The following is a 23,065-nucleotide window of genomic DNA, read 5'->3' on the forward strand; positions in this document are numbered from 1 at the left end:
ATGCCAGGGGACACGGGTGCGAGTTCCTGTGGCATGGGCGTTTCTCGTGAGTGTCCCTTCATCAACTTCATCATAACATCACTTCATCCTAATCTTCACGATTAACCAAAAAGAGGCAGAGAATGAATTAATCATTCCTTCCCCTAACACGGGTTCAACATTTCATGAGGTTGTGCCAAGTATTTACTCGAAGGTCTCTCCTCTTCTCCAGCAGGAGGGACTAACTTCTAGAACGTCCCTCGTACTGATAAAAAAAATTGTCCGATCCATATGACTTTATTTCAATTTTTGAGGTTAACGCAAATTCCCACGATTTCACCTTCCTTAATTTCCATCTTTCGTTAGAGTTTACGAGAAATCTTCGAAGCCTTCCAGTTCCCACGGCAGGCTTCTTGCTTCGTGAAGCCTCATCGAAAGCGGTCACGTGGATTTCGGCGATTCGAGTAATGCCACAGATCACGTGCGGCACCAAATCTAAATTCAGTTCCAACGAGAAAGCGAAAACCGCGTCATTCAACCTTGGCATAAACACGACCATTGAATTGTGAAGAGCTGGGTCCTTCAGAGTCGACGCAAACGTAGAATTGGGTAATACTTGAGGAACTGGCAGACTGCGACACCCAATTCTATGTTCAGTTGCAGGAATTGAAAGGTAAAGCAGGAAGACTCCGTTGCGCATAACTTCCCTTTTCGAGTACCGACGGCGCAGGCCTCAGTGGTGGAGTGGTTAGCACATCGCGTTACGACGCATGGGGTCCCGGGTTCGAATCCCGGTCTGGGCATGGATGTTTGCGAGTGTTCATTCATAAATTTCATCATATCATCACTCATCTCCATTTTCGCAAATTAGCCAAAAGTGGCACAAGAAGCGAAGTCAAATAAAGCAAATCAATCTTCAGCTGCTTTTTAAAATATTTTAGCTTCATTTTCAATTGTATTTATATCATCCCCTAGTAACTCTACACCATCTGCATATGCTAACAACTGAGTCAGTCCATTTAATTTTAGTCCTTCATTAGTTTCCTTTACCCGCACTGATTTAGTAAATATTTTGCACCTCATCGATTTCATCACGTCATCAATAGTGCCCGGATAGATATGCATTTTTCATATTGAATGGTGTACGTAAACTTCTTGCATATGCCGTACTTGTACAGTCAACGGCAAAGATAATGGCAGGCAAATTGTTCATCGTTATTTTCATTACTTTATATTCTACATCCTGTGTTGTTTTAAGGAATGAAATTGTGTTGGTGCGAAACAGGCATTGCCCTCTGCTTATTCACATCTTTATTTCAATTCATTATCATCATATTGTCCAATACAGTCCGAATGAAAATGGCGATGGACAATTCGCCTACTGTTTCTTTTGCCGTTTTGTGTACCACCGTATACCCCTCGACTACAGCCTCTGGCTACATGCAATCCGAGGTTAGAATAAGAACTATGCAGGTATTTGTAAAATCGATAGAAGGTGACAGATTTCCACAAGACGAGATGGACTGTGCAAACTTCCTTCATGTTGATTGAGTTAGTGCCTTAAGTCCACTTTATGCACGGTAAGGTTAATAGGGACTGGACCTACAGTTAATGTGGGAACCGAAGCGATACGTGCCTTCACCGGGTATCGAACACGGGATCCCTTGATTACAAGGCGACGACGCTAACACCACGCCATCGGGAAGGCCCCTGTTCCTTCGCGTCTCGATGACCATCAGTAAGAGAGAAGTATCTCAGGTGATGATAAAATACGATCATAAAGCCGTCATAGCCACAAAGACAGTTCGAAACGTACACAAAAACTGGACACGGGACTTGCTGTGACGCAATGTTTTGGCGTTCTCCGTTAGTTTGCACAATGCTTGGGAGCAAATAGTAGGAAAACAACCATCGTGAAGTGCCATTAGTGGGCCATAAACATCTGGTCGATATGAAGTGGCTTTTAATGATTGCATAGCCATTAACCTTGAACAAGCACAATGTCATAAGGTTCAGCAATCTGGGCACACAGATGGGAAACGTTTGTACAGTTATATGTGGCAACGATGTTCAGAATCAACAAAGCGAACGAAGTTCATGTGTAATTTTTACTACTTAATCTCTCCTCCTCAAGTGACCTTATTCAGATAATAAAATAAACAAAATTCTTCACCAAAATGACCTCACAGAAACATAATGATTTCATTTTTGTTATTTAGCGTCCTTTTCTGCCACTTTCGTCTAACTGCGACAATGATTAAATTGTTGTTTTAAGGCCACATTATGCAGATACGCTAATCGGGACCGGACCTACAGTTTAAAGTGGGATCCGAACCACCATGCCATGTACCTCCACTGGGTATCGAACCCGGGATCCTTTGATTACAAGGCGAGTTGAGGCAACGAGGTTCAGTAATATGATGAAGGTAAACTCACAAAGAACACCCATGGCCACGCCAGGATTCGATCCAGAGATCCCTGGCGTTGTAGCGCAATGTGCTAATCAATCCGACAAGGAGATCTGCTTGCTGAAACAACAATAAGAACACAAAACTAAATTTAAACGAAAACTACAACTTGAGCAAGAAAAGAAAACCCCTTTGACGCTGTCGTCGAACCGAAAGCGAGTGGAGAGAGCGTGGACGATGCAATCGGCTACTTGCCTTGTAATCCTTCTCCTGCGTTGCCAAAATACGGCCTTCTTCGACACATCGTCGTCGCCTTTATTCGCTGCCAAGTGCTTTCATGAGAATGAAATGTAACACCTTACACAGCGAAAGTGAAGACGAAATATTTAACGTTGTTGATGTTCATGACAACGAAGCAACACGGGGTCAAAACTGAAGAGGAAGATAGAGGATGACTGGTCACTTTAGTTCGCCGTGGTACTTTGCGACGAGCTAAATGACATTCGTTCAATTTATTAATTTAGATCAGACAACTACGACTCAATAACTGAGTCTCAACGATCCTGAAACGTTGAATATGTCATTAGTTCGAATTATTTGTTTTGATAAACTTTGCCTGGTAACGCTGGTGACGCGTGCAGATCGCTGGAGATTAAAATTTTATACCTTCAGATTTTCAAATAGGATTTCAAATAATTTACAACTAACAATAACCCCTTTCCATAGCAACAGCATTAACCCGATTTACACATGCGAAATTCCCCCCTTTCTGAAAGAGAAGAATTAATCATTTAAACATTTTCACAAACACTAAATACAAATGGAAGACAATGTTTTAGCACGTAAATATGAACACCAGAAACAGTAAACTTATTTATTGTATTCAATTTAACACATATTTCCTGCGTACGTAAGCATCAACAATCTGTCCTTATTAAGTTAAGAGACGTAAAATAAAAACTGTCGATACGTGAACGAAAATTTACCCATCAAAGTCATTTAGCATGCACCTTTAATGCCATATAAGGAATTACAAAAGTCCTAATTACTTCCTATTTTGACATTGAACCAATTTTAGAACATGCTCCTCGTTTATTTTGACTAGTGCTATGCGTTTCTTGCACGAAAATAAATCGTTTTACGTGTGCACAGAGCCCTTTTCAAACATGGCGTCGATGGCCATTTTGTAAATAACGCATGGTCTGTGACGTGTACTAGTACCGTTTCCCGTAAAATTCAACACACGCGAGATAGCTATCTCATAAACAACTTTGCTTAAACGTTGTAAACACGATCTTCGAGAATTTTCTTCCTCTCAAAGTCACTTAAGATAATTAATTTCCTCACCTGGTGTGTCGGGAACAACGAATCCAGCACGCACGAGTCCACTCTTACCTCTCTCTCCCCGAGAGCTCCATTCCTTTCCAACACTTATTTTTGCGATGTGCTTTCACTTCATGCTATTATCTGCCGTTTTGTCCTAACTGCAGATGTAAGATTCCTCCCTAAAGCACGGAAACAATTCTGATTTCCTCCACTGTAGTGACATTACTCTGTTCACTCCATGTTTTTTTTACCGGAAGTCCTTCTCCACCACTGCACACCCCTCTCGATCACTATTCGTCATTTTTGCAGAGCACATTTGTCTTTACCAAACAACAATTTTTCATGATTTAAATACCACACGTTAACAGATATGTATATGCGTTAAGGAACCCAGTGTAATGCTCAATAAGATAAACTTTTTGCTCATAATTAACCAAAGGCATCTAGATCAAAACGCTGTATATTTTATTATTTTGCGCCATAACTGCGAATTGCCCATGCGTGCAGTGACCGACACATCAAAATGTCCTTGTGCATAAGGAAACCGCGAGAAAATCGGATCTTAAACAAAGGAATTTACAATTCAAATGCGCACAACGGTCAGAGCCATCTAGCGATTCTTCGCGTAACTATTAAAGCAACAAAGTTTTCATATTGCATAGGCATTCCACCTATCGTGAATTCTCTGCACTAGACGAGTTCATCGTCTTTGGACCTGAGTTGGGCTATTTTACCCCAGCAAAACACCCACGAAACTTAAGTTTCCAGAATACCTTATGACAGTTCGTCATAACTTCTCATCTTGATCTCATCTTAGTTTTATATACATCAAATATTTATAAAGTAGGAAATTATTTCCTTTAATAACTGATAAAATGTCAATAAATTACGAAACAGTTAAAATGGATTTATTGTGTATAAGTTTTTGTTAGGATTTTGTTTCCAATTAATATACAGTTTAATTAGATTTTCTACTTATATTTGCTTTGCATTATTGTCTTACTTTTCTTGTTCATTATAATGGTATTGGTGTAGATCTGCTCGAATGGGAGAGGAAAGAAGAGTTTACAGAATTCTTGTTGGGAAACCTGATGGTAAGAGACCTGTAGGAAGGTCAAGACGAAGATGGAGGGATAACGTTGAAATGGACCTAAAGGAAATCGGTAAGGATGGAAAACATTGGACTGATATTGCCTAGGGTAGGGACAGGGAAGGCAATAACCCTTCGGGTTTAAGAATGCTACAGTTTAGTTATCTATTAAGAAAGGGTGAGCGGGAGAGAGAGAGACATTGGACTGATCTTGCCTAGGGTAGGGACAGGGAAGGCAATAACCCTTCGGGTTTAAGAATGCTACAGTTTAGTTAGATCTATTAAGAAAGAGTGAGCGGGAGAGAGAGAGAGACAAAGCATTCAACACTCGCAAACTGACAGAAGACAGATATTATCCTCCGTTCTTTATGTGTGTTTTTGATATTATTTTGAAGAAAGTATATTTGAAGTCAAAACTATTGCTTTTTTGGAGAGGGGGGAAATTTTAGGACAAGATTGTTACTGGGGGTTCCCCGTCTCCCACTGGGGTAGCTCAGTTGGTACAGCAACTGGCTACCACGCGGAGGACCCGGGTTCGAATCCCGAAGGGATTTTTCCAGTCGTTTCCCTGTTTCTGGGCGGCCCACCACGCCTCGTATGAATGGGTACCTGGAGGCAACCATGGCCGTGATGCTGATCACATCATCCCAACTACAGTCAAGATTAAGAATATGTAGAACTCTACCTCCACATCACCCCATACGGCTTCATGGCATGTGTGTGCACGCACTAGCATGCTACTTTATCTTAACCCCCACCCCCCAGGACTGCGCCATACAAGAGGATACGAAAATGGCATTTGACAAAGGAGAAGACACTTGGAAATCGGTGAAAAACTTCGCCTTTTCTTCAATGCAGAACACTTGTTTCTATTCCAGGAACTTCTACCGTCATTTTCGACTGTCCTTCCACACAGTTTCTGGTCGTTTGGGAATAAATAGGACATATCCCTTTTCGTATCACGCTTCCTTCACGTTACGCAACCTTCTTCCGTTTCCTTGTACTGCTTGTAACGGCATCTAAATCGAACAAAGATAAAAAATGATTTCTGGACAATTCTCTTTCCAGTGTCGTATTTCAAGCTTTAATGGCCTCAAAAAGACAGTTCGCTTGATTGCAGTCGTGGTTACGTAACAAAGGACAAAGACAAATGGCTTCGGCATGAAACAAATACGCCCTCGCACTATCAAGCACAGATCTGGTTTCGCAACAATTATTACTTCACTTTCGAAAAAAAAATATATATTTACCCTGAGAATATGCAATGCGTGCCATCTCTTACCTCGGACTGTTCTTGCCTGGAAGGTAGTAATTTCAGTTTCCAGAGCAGACAGACTGGACAGGGCCGATTCAGTACAATGAGGTTAACTGGGTCATCGTAACTTCACCGAGAAATTTCGAAAGACATAATCGTGACAAACACTGCCTTACGAAGGATTTTGTTTCGGGGGGTGGGTTGGAATTGTAAAGGTGGGTAGTACATAGCTACTTTCTAGGAGGGGGGCATACACAATAAGATATTTGCGGGCCATTTTATCACAAATCATACAGGTAAGTAATAAATGTGTCACCTTCGAATTTCAAAATGAGCTGGATAAAGGACCCCATGATACATGTGTAAAAATAAAATATTTTCCTTTTCTGTTGATTTGTTACAGTGCTACAAACTCACGAAGAAAGACACTATTTCATAAATAACAAATATGCAAAGAAAATAATGCAATATTCAAACCACTATAAATCAAAAACAAAAAATGGTAGAGTCTTAAGGTTTCCTTTATTTGAAAGCTTGTTCAAAGTACTTCCAAAACCTTAAGGAACATACTCGTATTTATGAAACCCTCTTCAACTCTAAAATTAAGAATCAAACTTTTTTTTCAGACGTTTATGAAAACCGATATAACTTCTGTTGTACCAGGTGTTCCGTTCAAATCTCCCTAATTTCAATTAATTACTGTGAACGAAGTACGTTGAATTGTGAAATATCTGCAACACCAAATGAAAGGCCAGATCTTCAAGTTTTGTTTTCATGACTTGAAGTTGTCCGTTTGCTCACTACGCAGCGCCACGGTCGCGTAAATAGAAATGGCGACTGTTGAACAACGCGCGCAGGCAGTGGTGTGGTATGTTGAGACAAAATCTGTGATTGCAACGCAACGAAATTTCAGACGAGTGTACGGAGGAGTTGCACCTGATGCTAAATCAATTAGGCTGCGGTTTAGTAAGTTTCTAACAACCGGCAGTGTGCTAAAACAATCTGGTGGAGCTCGCCGTCGTGTGTCGGAGGAAAAGGTGGAAGAAATTCGAGCGGGGATTTAGAGAAACCCGAGTAAATCCATCCGCCAGGCATCTAGGCAATTCAATGTGCCTCCAACAACAATGCATCGAGTTCTGCACAAGCGGCTTCGGTTGTATCCGTATAAAGTGCACATTGTGCAACAATTGAAGTCAGATGATAAGCCGCGTCGGAAAGAATTTGGTATGGAAACACCGCTCGAATTTCTTCCACCTTTTCCTCCGACACACGACGGCGAGCTCCACCAGATTGTTTTAGAACACTGCCGGTTGTTAGAAACTTACTAAACCGCAGCCTAATTTGATTTGATTTTGAATTTAAAATTTTGGGAGCGTCAGCACTTAGGCTATTTTGCTCCCGTCACATTATACGGGGGCCAGCCCCTTACCATTACAAATAACAACTCTAACGTTGCATAACTAAAAATGTTAAAATGTTCTGACTTCTGTTAAAAGCTGAGGCCGTAAACAGGCACTCAGCACACACAAGGACAACAAACAGGACACCACACACAAAATTATACTGGCCATAGTATCAGTCGCCAGAGCCTCGTTAGTCTTTAGTCCAGGGTGCACTACGTGGAAGTGAGGTTGACGTTTGGGCGCCTACGTGGAAGGTCACCCCTTACACCCCCGCAGCCTAATTGATTTAGCATCAGGTGCAACTCCTCTGTACACTCGTCTGAAATCACAGATTTTGTCTCAACATACCACACCACTGCCTGCGCGCGTTGTTCAACAGTCGCCATTTCTATTTACGCGACCGTGGCGCTACGTAGTGAGCAAACGGACAACTTCAAGTCACGAAAACAAAACTTGAAGATCTGGCCTTTCATTTGGTGTTGTAGTTATTTCACAATTCAACGTACTTCGTTCACAGTAATTAATTGAAATTAGGGAGATTTGAACGGAACACTCTGTATAATTCCATATGGAATGATCCAAAATTAATTTTCTTCAGATATATTTTCAGTCAGAATTACCATGTTATTTTCCCCCAAGGAGTGGTGAACACTCCATTTGTCCAGGGATAGCGCAGGGGTAGGTGGTCAGTTGGTACTGAACATCTTGGTCAACATAGTGAGTGGGCAAAAGTAGATAAGAGTGTAATGAGATGACTGGAAGCAAAAATTTCATTATATGATATATGGACCATGGCTACTAAAACTAATCTTTCCAGGATTGATTCTGTCCTAAGCTTCTTCCTCGCCATTGCTCCATAATTGATTCATTTGCTATATTTTACTTGGACCCCTGACGTCGTAGTGCGATGTGCTAACCACTCCACCACGCTCCATAAAACAGATATTATGTCTATTAAAAAAAACACAGTCACCACACACTCGTCGCTAGCTTTTTCCATAAAATCATCGCTGGTGAAATTAAAACCGAATTTCGAATCATTCAATTCAATCTCAGAGTGCCCAATCCAATCGGCCAACCCGCAACGTAAAGCTCTTTCACAATTCCGATCGAACCTCGCTTTACAGAGCTCTCTTTTCTGAGGCTAACTCGCATGCAATAACCTGCCTCCAAATATTGATATTTTCTTGTTAGAACGCAGTTTCCGACAATTGTTAAGAATGTACGTGTAACTTTGAAGTTTTTCTCAGTCATCTTGTATTGTTTTTGTTTTCCTGCTGCTACAGCTTCAGTATAAAATGATCGTTCGTTACTGTATCTCAAACTTTAGGAAAGTAAATAATATATACACTGAAAACAGTACAAGATGAGGGAGTAATGAGACACTAACAATTAATGTTATAATTTTTTTTTCCATGAACTGAAAACAGACAGAAAACTTGATTCCTTAAGTCGATTCCCTACTTCGTCCTATTTTAGCAAATAAAAAAAAGGCAACGTATTGCTATGGGCTCAATGGCCTTCACAACCGGCACGCGGTTTTTCATTGAGTCGCGCCTGGACAGGGCATCGCGTCCCATCGCCGAGAATACTATTGCTTTCCAACTGTCATCACAAAGCTGGGTCAACACGGAAATCTTCAATCTTTCACCGAGTATTTCACCCTGGTCCGCCTGCACCAAAGACAAGAGCTTTAATCATTCTGTTAGGAAGGAGCTTTGTTATAGCATTCAGTAGCAATAAAAAAAAGCATTTATCAGGGTGGTCAGTCACTGTGCACTTACAAATTACACGCTTACAAAATTAACTTCTAACTTCAGCTCGGTACGAAAACTGTCTCTCCTATCTGTTCGCTTGTCAGCATCCCCCCCCCCCCTTTTGGCTGCACGCTGTACACAAACCCACGCACATTAATCCATCAACGCCAGTTACGTAACGTACCTTACTGGTTGTTTATCATGTTGACATATTTTCACCCAACAGCTTTCTTTCTCGGGAGAACTTTAGACGCCACTCTCTCGAACTAAAATGATCAATCCACGGAACGAGGCAAGCAGCTTTGTATACATCACAGGCTCTTCTGTAGCAAACCAGAACATGACAACTGGTATACCATAGGATACATCCATAATGGGACTCATTTAAACCTCTTCCGAGGATTTCCAAGTTCTTGAAGACACTAGCAAACAATTAAATAACATGGAACGGACGAAAATGTACACACTTCGCAGAGGTTTGTTTAGAGCGAAAGTTTCTTACAAGTAACAGAGTTGAGCATTTCACTTTCTAACGTCTGGCTGAATGAAATGAAAATTTTGATTGCGTCGGTACATATAGCCATTTTGTACTCTTCAAATTATACTATCTAAAAGATTGTGTCCTAATTGCGAACACATAAAAGTGAAAAATAATTCCATGTCCAAATTGCGAACTTATGTAACTGAAATACCTATTATCAAAAACAAATAAGGCCAGAGAGACAGGTAGTTTAACTTGTAACAACCGTAGCTAACCTGACAGCGCTAACAGCGTTATGTGTATTGAAATTTGATTGATTGATTTGTTATTTTTATTTTACTTCGCGTTTTGTGCCTCTTGGCTAATTTGCGAAGATGGAGATGAGGGATGAAATTATGAAATTGCTGAATGGACATTTACAAACAACCATGCAAGAGCGGGATTCGAACCCGGGACCCCTAGCGTCGCAGCGCGATGTGATAACCACTCGGCCATGGGGTCCGGCTATTGAAATTTGAGTAAGTGAAGTTCAAATTTATGATCAAGTTAATAATTATATTAAATCTTTTCAGTTACGAATTGTGTCGTATGTATTCGTACAGAAAAGAACGGGTCACACTTTGATTATTAAATTCTTCATACTTCGCCGACGACTTTAATCATGTCGGATATTCTATATATTTTAACTGACATGCTTCAATGTGAACTGCAACTGTTAAGCCAACAGTCACCATAAGGCACTGACCAGTGTCAAATCTGCAGGTGAGTTAAAAAGTCAGGAAGTGTGAAAGTTGTAGTCCCCAAAGTAGAAAAACGTGTTCGCAATTAGGACACAACCCTTCCAGGTAATATAGTGTTACTCGTGTTCAGGTAACAAGTGTTCGCAAATAGGACTCTTCGCAGTTAGAACACCATCTAAAATCCCTACCTGAAAGTTACGATAGTGGTGTAACGTGTTATGTGTGTTGCCTAAATCTAAGGCGATGAATTAATTTTAATAGCAAATTTTAATGAAAATTTCTGTCATTGTCGTTTGATTAGGCATTGCATGGAAGCTTGTATTTCAGGATATAGGTGTCCAATTTCTTTTATTGCCGGTGAGTGTACACAAAACAGGGACGATGTGAATGGAACCTGTAACTTGCAGAGTGAACAACGAAGGCACCGCTAACTGATTCGACCGACTGTGGCATGAAGAATATTTCCAAGAAAACTGAAGAAAGAATTTGAACTTGGGAATTGCACCGAGACAAGATTTGACTCCGTTTGCTTTCAAGTATGGAAATAATAGATACAAAAATTTCTTAAAATAGAAACTAAAACGATGATATGGCCAATTAAGAAATAATGAAACCGGGTATAAATCAACTCCCTCGGTACGTCGAAATAAGCGTCACAAGAAATTGTTTTTGATTTAGGCAAAAAGATTTACATTCTATAGCGTTGTCGCCTTGTAATCAAGGGGTCCCTGGTTCGATACCCGGTTGAGGCACATAGTGGTTCGGATCCCACTTTAAACTGTAGGTCCAGTCCCGATTAGTCTTCGTGGCAGTCAGACGCCCCCCAAAAGAGAGCATATCCAAGATATCTCGAAGCACGGTGCGAAATCATTTAAGACTGGTGGGGGGAGAAAGATCTTAAACTACAAACCCCCCTCCCCACAAACATACATATAAATTATACAATATACATATTTACAATGTTATTAAAAGTAAAAATAAATACTAAATTAAAAACATATTATTATTAATTAACCAAAAAATTGTTACTTTTAAATATATCAGATATTATAAAGTAGCAAACAACGTCCTTTAGTAACTGGTTAAATATCTTAATAAATTATGAAATAGTTCGTGGTTTTTATTATGTGTAAGTTTTTTTATTAAGTTCTTGCTTTATGTTAATATAAACCAGTTAGATTTTATAGTTATTATTGTTTTGTATTCTTGTTTTACTTTTATTGTGCGTATTGATATAGATGATCTCGAGAGAGAAAAAGCATTGAACACTCACAACTACACTAATTTGTGTATGTATTCGATATTATTCTTAGTACAGTATATTTGAAATTAAAAGTAGTTGTTTATCTTTTGTTTGTTGTAACAAAAACTCTCCCCGCCGAAAAGTTTTGGTGGGGGGATTTTTGAGGCCAAGGTTGTTGGTGGGGGGAAATCCCCCCGTCCCCCAGAATTTCGCACCCCCGTCTTATCGAAGAGAGTGGTGTGAGCGATGACCCTTTCTGAAGACACCCAAATGTCGACTTTCCTTCCACGCTGAACGCCCTAGATTGCATTTTGCAGACTAGCGAGGCTCTGGCGTCTGGACTCACAGCCAGTATAATCCTCTGCGGGGACTGTGTTGTGTCGTCCACGTGTGTTTGTGATTGTCCCTTCATCCTTCTCATCGTATCACCATTCATCCTCATCTTCGCGATTGGGAAAATGTGGCAAAAAAGCGAAGTAAAATGAATGAAATCATCAATTTTTGCTTTAGGGCCATTTTATGCACACAGGCTAATCGGGACTGGACCTACAGCTTAAAGTAGGTATCGAACCGGGACCCTTTCATTGCAAGGCGATAACGTTCACTGGCGTACGCAGAAAGGGGACTGATGGGGCTACAGCCCCCTCCGAAGTTTCGAGAAAATCAATATTTTCAAATAAAAGTAGTGAAGTGTTCAGAAGAAAACAGCGTCTAAATGCAACTCCCATTAAAATGACCCCGAATTACATTTTGGAGAGTAGAAAGTTCTAAATTTACGAAATATCTTCGTCCAAAAAAGCAGCTACGTACACTCGCCTCAATTAGTACTCCGGCATTTGAATTTTGAATTTGAATTTGAATTTAAAATTTTGGGTGCGTCAGCACTAAGGCTATTTTGCACCCGTCACACTATACGGGGTCCAGCCCCTTATCTTTACACATAACAACTCTAACGTTGCTTAATTAAAATCATAAAATATTAAAATATTCTGACTTTCGTTAAAAGCTGAGGCTGCAAAGAACACTCAGCACAAATAAGGACAAAACACAGAACAACACAAACAAAATTATACTGGCCATGGGGCCAGTCGCCAGAGCCTCGCCAGGGTGTACTAACGTGGAAGTGAGGTTGACATTTGGGTGTACTACGTGGAAAATCACCCCTTACACCCCTAGTACTCCGGCAGTCTGCATCTTTATATAGCATATTTGCAGAACATACCGGGTGGCCGGAATTAAAGTTACCACACTCAGAGCCCTCTGTAGCCTGTTTGAGGCATCGTAGAACTCTGAAATTTGGTGAATCCACTATGCAGACCAGGGGGAAGAGGATGGCGATAAAAAAAAATAGTTCACTTTTCCGCCACCAGGTTGAAATAATGGCGTAAACTGCTCCAATTGGTTATGGATTTGCCTTTACCTTGCAATCTTGCAATAAACGAGAGATTATTTTCTCACAACTTCCAGCAACTAACAAATGTCTTTCTAATTAATAACTCAGCTAAATCACTTAACGTGAGTGCTGGACAAAAGTTCGGAAGTGATCACCATGTCATTAAATAAGAAGGAACGTGCATTGCTGGTGAAGTTGTTTTATCAGAACGGTAGTAATAGTGCAGCTGCACTGCGAGGTTACTGTTATGCGAAAGGACTTCGAAAGGGGCCCATGACAACGCATTATTACAGCGCCACATTTCAACCTGCTGGCGGAAATTTTAACTATTTTTTATCGCCATCCTCTTCCCCATGGTCTGCATACTGGATTCACCAAATGTCAGAGTTCTACGATGCCTCAAACAGGCTAAAGAGGGCTCAGAGTTGGGTAACTTTAATTCTGGCCACCCGGTATACAATTGAATCTACAGGTGTATCAATATACGCTGCATAAAACACAACTTATTACTAACTTCGTTGACCCTGTACTATACACCTTTAAATTCCAGCCCCTCCAGAAAGAAAGTCCTCCGTACGCCAGTGACAACGTTACCACTACGCCACCAGAGAGGTTCTTGTAGGTTAATGAGAATTTGATCTCAGTTTACAGTGGTATTGCAGGCACTGTGCAAACCAGCTTCACCAAAAATCGATTATAAAAATGTTATTTGGCGTCGCTTTTCTGACACTTCTGGCTAATCGCAACGATGAGGATGAGATACGATATGGTATGGAATTGATGAAGGAACGAGCCGGGTGGGACCCCTGGCGTCGTAGACTGTTGTGCTACCCACTTCGCCACCAGGAATCGAAACCTGCGTGCCTTGATCGCCAATCAGAGGGGCGCGAAAAGTTGCTGATCTTAAAAAGGCAGTCTCGTAACCTGATCCACGTGCACTGAACACAAACGAGTCGTCACACTTGAACTCAGAACGTGATTAGGAAGGAAAATGTCGTTCTCGTGCCAAGTTGACGTTTATGTCGTCTTTGAATAACCGAGGAAGAGCAACAGCTGACGACGCATGGCGCTTGGCACGTACGAGAGTGGTTTACATGTTGCACCCAGGAGCTTATCACGTCGATATAAAGTCCGTTGCGATTGGCCTCCTCTTTGTTTCCCTTCGTGCAGTCGGTCAGCTGGGATTGGTCACGAACCGTGCTGGAGAGTCTTATAGACATCCAGCCAAGAACCCAAAACAACTATTACAACGTGGTGGCTACGTAAGCATCAAGAATAACATGTACTTTCTTCATTTCATTTTGCTACTTCGAATGGAACCATAGCGCCGCAGTTCTGTTCTGTTGTACAAATGTCATGTTACACTCTTAATACGAATTAGTTCAAAATGGTTACAAAATAATGTCTTAACCAGCGTTACTAAAGGTCCGGATCAAGAAAGTGTGGGGCGTTACCCCCACACCCCCTATACGCCTTCATGGCGTGGTGCTATGCACAGGGGAGCACTTTACCTTTTTACCAGGAATTGTAAATAAATTCAATTACGGTCCGGAAGAGAAAATCAGTGATTTTTTTCCCCCAGTCAACTTGTGAATGCGGTTCATTTCTTGCTCTCTGATTGGCTGTTGGAAAGTTACGGTGCTCTGATTGTGAGAATATCTTATTTCCTATTTTCAGCGCAAATTTGCTGCTTTCCAATCTAATCTAACCTAACGTACAGCGCAAATAAGATATTCTCACAATCAGAGCACCGTAACTTTCCAACAGCCAATCAGAGAGCAAGAAATTAACTCGCAGTCACAAGTTGACTGGAAAAAGAAAAAGCGCGTCCCGGAACCTTTTCTCCGATTCAATTCAAATACGGTATAAGTTTGGTATTGAAAGGAAACAATAAGCAACCTGGACCGAATTTAAACCGTGCAAGAAAAACTGTTCCGGAACCGAATAGAATCCATTAGAATGTATTGGTTCGTGGTCCTTTACCAACCTTGGCTTTTTACGTAATCATATGTTCAGAAGTCCCAACCAGGATGTAATCTTATGATCATTGCCTGTATCCTTCTATTCTATTCACCGCAATACTGACGCAGTATTCTTACACAAAGAGTATTTCCCACACGCAGATAACATATCCACTGACGAACTAAAGAGTGTTTTTCGGCCTTTGCCAAGAAGCAATTTTGATGCATTCCTGTCTCGTTCGTAAAAGTAACGTCAATGACGCAATGGTAACACTGTTAAGCGTTGATTTCATGTTTAATAAAACACTCAAAATGCTGACCAAGACGGAATTTATTGTAAAATAACACACTATAAACGTCACGTTTCCACCGTCTAACAGGGTCTTCTTCAGACATTCCCTGACATTCGCCACGAGACTCTGCGGCAAGCGGTCCGGCGTCAGCGCTCGTCTTTCCCGGTGAACGGGTCCGCGACAGTCGCACGCTACAGTCTGTTTTTTTGTTTTTTTTTTCGCTCTCCCTGCCTTCGCTCTCTTTCCCTTTCTGTTGACGTTGCAGAGTGACGCCAGTATAATCCTCCCTCGGAAGTTGTGTTGTGTCGTGCCCGTGTGTTGAAGATTGTGGCTTAATATGGCACCACAAAAGTTTACATTACAACAAAGGATTTATCTTGTCGAGTGTTACTTCGGAAAGAGGAATTGTGGAGAAGTGCGACGACGTTTTGCAACGAAATTTTCTGGTGTTCCCGTTCCACATAGAACCACTATATTAAACCTCGTAAAAAAGTTTAGAGTAACAGGGTCAATTCTGAATAAAAGTGGAAAGAAAAATGGGGAAATCTAAAAATAAAGTATACAAAGACAATCCGCACACCATCCGTGAGTTAAAAGAGAGTATTGTACGAAAAATCGGAATACAGTAGACGAACTTGCACGTGCAAATGCCAATTTCCTTTGGAGATGCCAGGAATGCGTTGTAGCAGAGGGACATTTTCAACACCTTCTGTAGTCAAGGTTAGTACACAATATGAAAAATGTAATTTTAATAGCAGACTCTAGCGACAGTCGCGGACACCGTTCACCGGGAAAGACAAGCGCTGATGCCGGGCCACTTGCCGCCGAGTCTCGTAGCGAATGTCAGGGAATGCTCTGTAGAATATAGTGTGAATCTTTGTCTGAACAAGACCCTGTTAGAGGATGGAAACGTTACCTTTATATTGCTCTCTTCACGAAAACAGTCCAGTCTAGGTCGGAGTTTCCCCTTTTGCATCCTTCACACCCCTGGCCCTCCCGGGTTGCCACACTTCTTCTAAGCTGCTCACTTGACACTTCGCGCGCTGTAGATGTGGTTATTTCGTCAGTTGAAATTGTTGCTTATTGGCAACAATGTAGGTGAGCAGCGTGACCTTGATTGAACTATTTGCATGGCTTTAGCTTTAGTGCATTTATTATACAATAAATTTTGCCTTGGTCAGAGCCTGAGTGTTTTATCAATGATGCAAGTGAGCATTTCCTTGTGTCGAGCTTTAATTCATCAAGTGATGCATTTTTTGATGAATCTTTCTCGATTTCTCCAAATTACAGACTTTATGCATTTTTTTGTTTTAACAGACGCATTTATATTCCTGCGTACACTTAACTCACTTATTGGTTGTATGAAAAAAAAGTTTTTTTATCTTACATAAATGGGCATTGGCGCAGGGGCGCGGGGGTTTCCAAAATGGACGACAAAATACTATAAATAATGACATCTTCATCTCCGAAGACAAGATCGAGCAACATACGATTGAATCCTTCAATAACACTCATGGTACAACGAGGCTATGACGTCTGAGCCTACCGTCAGTATAATCCCCTGTGGGACTGTGTTTTGTTTTTACATGCACCAACTGGAACGCTGAACACTTAAGAAAAATAAATGTCGAAAACCCAAATACAAAACAAACCATGCTGGCCAGCCTGGCTAGAAATATTTACGAAAACTTTTCAATTATATTTGACTAATCCCGCCCACAACTATTCACACATACGGAATGGGGCCTAGAGTGGAGAAAAAAAATTAACGTGACCCGCGTGTGTTAAAATGGTTTTAACACTACCGTGGTTAAACGTTGACGAAAATGTCTGGGACCACTGTCTATGTTAGGGAAAATTCGGCGAACCCCCACACCGCCTCCTGTAGGTGCTCACGCTAAACACGAGGGAGAAATGTTTATAACTTTGAAATTATAGCCTCCACTTGGTTTCTTGGAAACCACATCCAGCGAACGCACCTGCTTCCAACTTGCCTGCCCGTACGCCATAAAGATAACGCCAGTCTAGATACACGAACCGGTCATTCGGTGTAAAGCTTTGTTGTCAAGAAAACGGAGCACGCACTTACTAGGGGCTGTAGATAAACACGCATCGGGCAGAGAGAACAAACCGTTGGTGTTTAACATTCTGTTACAAAGGACATCCTATTTGAAACTTACCACAGGGCCATGTATGTGCATGATCCCTAATACTTGACTGAAGTACAAATGGATGGTACTTACAAAGTGAAAATAGAAATCCTCCAATTATCACATTTCAGCTCTTGACATTAGGCTGACCGTGGCGGAGTGGTTAGCACGGCGCGGGCCAGAGTGTCCCGAGTTCGAATCCCGGCCTGGGCACGGGTGGTATTAGTGAGTGTCCCTCATCAATTTCGTACTGTCACTCATCCTCACCTTCGCGATTAGCCAAAACGTGAGAGTCGGAATTGAACAATCGGAATAAAGTGGGAAACAGAAAATCAGTTTCATGTTCTGTCTTGCGACAGCTAACTTCCTTCTATTCGGCCATTGCGTCGCTTCTCTACCTGTTGGGATAAGACCGGCGATCAGGATTAATTTGTATCTGTGTCGGATATGTATTATATATATTTACGTCGATTTTCTGCAACGTTTGGCTAATCGCGACGATGAGAATGCGTGAATGAGTTTGTGCTTGTAAGTCCATTCTATGCACTGACAGGCTAATCTGGACTGGGTCTACAGTTTAAAGCAGGTTCCGTGCGGTAAGTTACTCGCCGGGTATCACACGGGGAGGTTTGATTGATTGAGTTGGTATTTTAAGTTCACTTTATGCACAGTAAGGCTAATGGGGACTCGGCCTACAGTTTAAAGTGAGATCCGAACCACTATGTCTCTCCACCGGGTATCGAACCCGGGGCCCTTTGATTAAAAAGCGACGACGTTATCACTGCGCTGTTGGGGAGGCCCTCGAACCCGGATGGATGATGACGTGATGAAAATGATGCAGGGACATGCCCAGCCAGGGATTCGAACGCTACAACCCTTGGCGTCGTAGAGTCCTGTACTAACCACACCACCACGGACGTCAGCTGAGCATGAATTGACCAAGGGACAAACGCAAGGTTCGAACTTGGAAACTTTGGCTTCCTAGAGGATTACGTTAACCACTACGCCACGTAGGCTGGCGCTAATTTCGAACAGTCTTGTATATACGACCGTAGGGGGTTGTAAATAAAGGTATCTCTCCAGAGAGAGAGGAGAGGATCGTGTACTTACGCGACTAATCCCCCGAGGAAGGAGACTGGTCCACCCAGCATCCTCATCTTCTTGTGGCAGGCGTCCAGCAGGGACACCCGCGGCGCAACAGGTAGATCGGGCATCGCGGAACCAAGCAGACTCCGCAAGAGTCCCGCTTCCATACTCACTCGCACATGCACAACAAAGCGTCACACTTCACATGGCAGCCACCGTCGATCCTTGGAACGACTGAGTCACCATCGCTACACGACGCACAAGGGGAACCGGATCGAGTCAGGTGATCGCGACGAAACTGCGTCACATGACCGGCGACCGAAAATACGCCGAAACAGAATTTCCTCTTATTCCTGGACTCGATCCAATCTCGCTCGTCACGGCCATCGTCCGCCAAAGACTTTCGCCTGCCCAAAGGTCAGGGACCACCTCGCGAGACGTGCTTTCTCTCTCGGCGCACGCGGAGACTGAGGCGAACGGGGCCCTGCGCCGGCAATTAACGGAGCCTTCCTTCCGATTGGCCCGCGCGGTCTCAAGGTGTGCGCGCCGTCATCCACCTGGTGCAGTCACGCTACGGGGACATCCCGGTCGCGGCGCCTAGCCGGAACGCGACGCTTTGACACTGGGAGATAACTGAAAACACTTCTGCGCTTTAAGGACCACACACAATACATTAAATATCAACCAGGTTTATCCATAACATTTCTCTATTGTGCTTCTTCCTCCATGGCATGCTGCTGTGACGGATTGGTTAGCAAGCAAAAGGTCCCAGTTTCTATTCCAGACCTGGGCTTGGATGTCCTTTGTGAAAGTCGCATCAATGTCATATCATCACTCATTCCCATTCGCGATTAGCCGGCCTCCGTGGCGGAGTGGTTAGCACATCGCGCTACGACGCCAGGGGTCCCGGGTTCGTATACCGGCCTGGTCATGGATGTTTGCGAGTGTCAATTCATAAATTTCATCATACCATCACTCATCCCCATCTTCGCAAATTAGCCAAGAGTGGCACAAAAGGCGAAGTAAAATAATGCAAATCAATCAATCTTATCAATTATAGGCCCAGTCCCGATTAGCCTTTCTGTGCATAAAGTAGACTTAAACCAAAATCACTCAATATTCCTTGATTTTGACAGTAAAAGCTTTTTCTTATCTGAAACTATGCGACTAGAATATATGCATGCATACACTTTTCTAAACACAGAATTGTTATTAACAGAGCTAGAATAAAAACTTAAAGGAAATTTGACAATACTGTTAATTTGCGGAATACAGTGCTATTCGAATACTTCCAAGAATTGAACGCAAACATACGTATAAGCACCGAGATGTACGGTGTTTGTAAGCGACTGTGTTGTTGATTGTCGGGTCGGGGGTGGAGGGGTCGGTCTATCGGTGAGTTGAATTTCCCCCCTTAATTTGAACCATATATTCCAACTCTAGCTGCAATAATACTACCATGGCATAGGTGGTCACATCTAATACTTGGACAGCATTTTTTTTGTTGTTTTTTTCATCCCTCCACGTTCAAAATATTCCTGATTACAGGCCTGGCATGAGAGGTGGGAGGGAAACTGTCAGCTCTACAATTAACGATTAATGTAATGGATTAAAAAATAAATATCAAGCTTTAGTCTTGCTCACAATTGAAACCCAAGACTTGATACAAGGGACCAATCACGATTAATTATCACGAGATTTCTCGTACCAAATGACCTAATTAACGAACGAACGAACGTAAGTCAATCGAAAACCTGCGAAATTTCACACCATATTCCAAATACTTATTCCACAATAAAAAATAATGTAACAACGGCCACCGTGTGAGTTCTATATAAAGCGGAAGTACTTGAAACCAATGTTCTTTTAAAGGAAAGATTGTAGTTCTTATCTGCGACAGCGGAAGTACACATATCCTTCTTCCTGATATTGAATGAACAACAGTGTTTTATACAAGATTCTACAACGGAAATTCTTCCTTCAAATATACTAATCAGAAAGTGCCACTCCAGAAAGTATAATAATAGCATGCGCCGTAAGTAGCTTAACACGGGAGAGAAAATAACTCAAGTCTCCGCTATTTCATTCAATATTTCATCTTCTAGTACATTCTAAAATTATATATTTACATGTATTCAATATACCAGTTTTTGTTCTTGTATGGTGAAAGACAAGCGAAAGATTCCGATTGGTTAATCTGATTATTTGTGATTATTTAATTGGTCATTTGTATTATCAGTTTATGTATACTAATTGTATAGGTTCTATTTGTGTTTCTTGTGTATAAACAAGCCTTGTTCAATTGGAGGTTTTCCCCTCTGCTGGGGGTCGTAATTAAATAAATTAAATTAAGCGTAGTGTGTGGATAAATCACTGACCCCTTGCACCCCAGTCCACCCATTGGTTCCAGACTTTATGTTCTGGACGGCATATCGCTCAGAGTAGAAAATACCCCGATAAGAATTATCAGAGCAAGGAGTTTCCGCCAAACGCAAAACCAACCACGCTATAAACCGGTATCAAACGCGGGTTCTTAGGGAAACGAAAGAACACTCCATCGTAGAACACCGCGTACAAGCAACCACTTCTTGTAGCGGCGGGGGAACAGGAAGGCCATGGGAACAGCAGCCTGAATCTTCGCAGGCGGAGCGGCACTTTCTTTTAACGTGGCTGCAGGCTACACGTACGAACGACATGCGACTGCACGGCGGAACTTCCTCCAGGTCAACCAGAAAATACAGGCAGTTTCAAAAGTCGCGCTCGCTTTGAACTTCACCTTGTAAGTTTAGGCTTCAAAAGCATCAAATTAAACTCTAAACATGAAACCAGGCACTAGAGAAAACTCTTCAGCTAAAATTTACTTAACGCTATAAAATTTGCCATGATAAAAACCTAGATATCAAATACGCTTTCATTCTAGCACCAATTATTGGTGGACATTAGTGTGGAGCCTCCCAGATGACGTAGTGGTAACGTTATCGTCTTGTAATCAAGAGATCCAGGTTTGCAGGTACATACTGTTTCAAACTGTAGGCCCAGTCCCGATTAGCCTTTCTGTGCATAAAGCGGACTTAAACAAAAACAACAAAAAAAACCTTGTCTAGTCCTTTTAACTGTACTTATTCTAAACTACATTTCCAAGAGCACCTCTGCTCTAGTCCCCAAGCTGACCTCCGAGGCGGAGTGGTTCGTACATTGAACTGAATCTATTGCTAGCAGAGGTTCAGCTATTTCTGGTCTACCACCTAACACATTTCGCTACTACTCAAGAGGTTCCAGGTTCGAATCCCGACCTTGGCGTGAATGTTCTTTGTGAGTAGCCCTTCATCAATTTCATCATATCATCACTCATCCTCATCTTTGCAATTAGCCAAAAGTGGCAGAATGTCTTCAAATGATCAAATTTATCTTTGCCAATGGCGAGTATCGAACTTACGACACACCTGCGATTTTATTACAAATCTGGCGAGCGAACTACTGCACGGCACGCGTCTTCAATTATAATTATAAATTTATATTTCACAGTTCGAACACCAAAAAGATGTTGAGCAAAATTTAGTAAAATATAATAGACAAATGGAATTTTGAAAAGAAATTTTGCAAAACAAACGTGAAAACAAATTCAAATTAGATATCATAACATAATTTGAAAACTAGCCGTTCTATGTGGTAGCGAATGTTGGACTCTTCGTTACCATGATAAAACTTGCGGTCTTGAAGGGGAGTTACATTACCACACAAAATTAGAAGTGAAGAAATCAGAAATAAACGGAAGGTCGAAGCAACGGTGGAAGAAATTCAAAAATATCAGTTAAAGTGGAATAAACATGTTCTGAGGATGCCACACAGCCGATTGCAACGAAAATTATTAAATTACAGCCAAAAGGAAAATGAATTTTAGTAAGACCATATGGATGATGGAATGATCAATTTTTATAGTCGCAGAACGGGCTTTGGTTAAACAGACTTGAAAGAGGAAGAAGATATACTGTGCCTTTTAGTTTGTTAATTTTATCACACACACCCTTTTCCAAAATAACAGTTATATCTATAGTTGTTGCATGAATGAACATGAATATCATTTGTGTTCACGCGACTTCTTGAGAAAGATACATGAAAAATCACATTAGAAGCGTCAGCAATATCATATCCATTATTCTCTTTTCTTTCTATTAAATTGAAACCAGAAAATATTCTTATCAACATTAGCATTGTTTACTAAAGAGGAATAATATTGCTTCTTTGCATTACAATATTCCTTTTTAACATCTTTCCTTAATTGCGATTAGTAATATAATATTCATGTGTAAGTTTAAATTTATCGTGAAACCATTCTCTTTTGAAGGAATATTGTGCTTTAATATTGTGTGTACATTAATGATCAGGTATTCTACACATTGCTGTACATCATGTGAAATATCGACCATAAAAATGGCAACTGTAACAGCTCATTACAAACACTCACGTAGAGTTTACTCTCCCACCAACAAAAATTCTTCC

General features: G+C 41.5%; 1 protein-coding gene across 3 annotated transcripts in view; it reads right to left on the reverse strand.

Annotated features, from left to right (window-relative positions):
• Mob2 (MOB kinase activator 2) overlaps positions 1-23,065 on the reverse strand; it is a 435,540-nt gene that overhangs the window by 123,151 nt on the left and 289,324 nt on the right. Inside the window, exon 1 of one of the 3 annotated variants that reach the window (XM_083133775.1) lies at positions 18,590-19,034. The exons of the other annotated variants lie outside the window; for them this stretch is intronic. Within the exon in view, the coding sequence (XP_082989901.1) occupies positions 18,590-18,732 (143 nt within the window). The 5' untranslated portion in view covers positions 18,733-19,034. Of the gene's footprint in view, positions 1-18,589; positions 19,035-23,065 lie in introns of those variants that run through there. 3 annotated transcript variants of the gene reach the window in all.

The sequence above is a fragment of the Lepisma saccharinum genome, chromosome 13 (genome assembly GCF_977018435.1).
Source record: "Lepisma saccharinum chromosome 13, izLepSacc3.1, whole genome shotgun sequence".
Classification (NCBI taxonomy): domain Eukaryota; kingdom Metazoa; phylum Arthropoda; class Insecta; order Zygentoma; family Lepismatidae; genus Lepisma; species Lepisma saccharinum.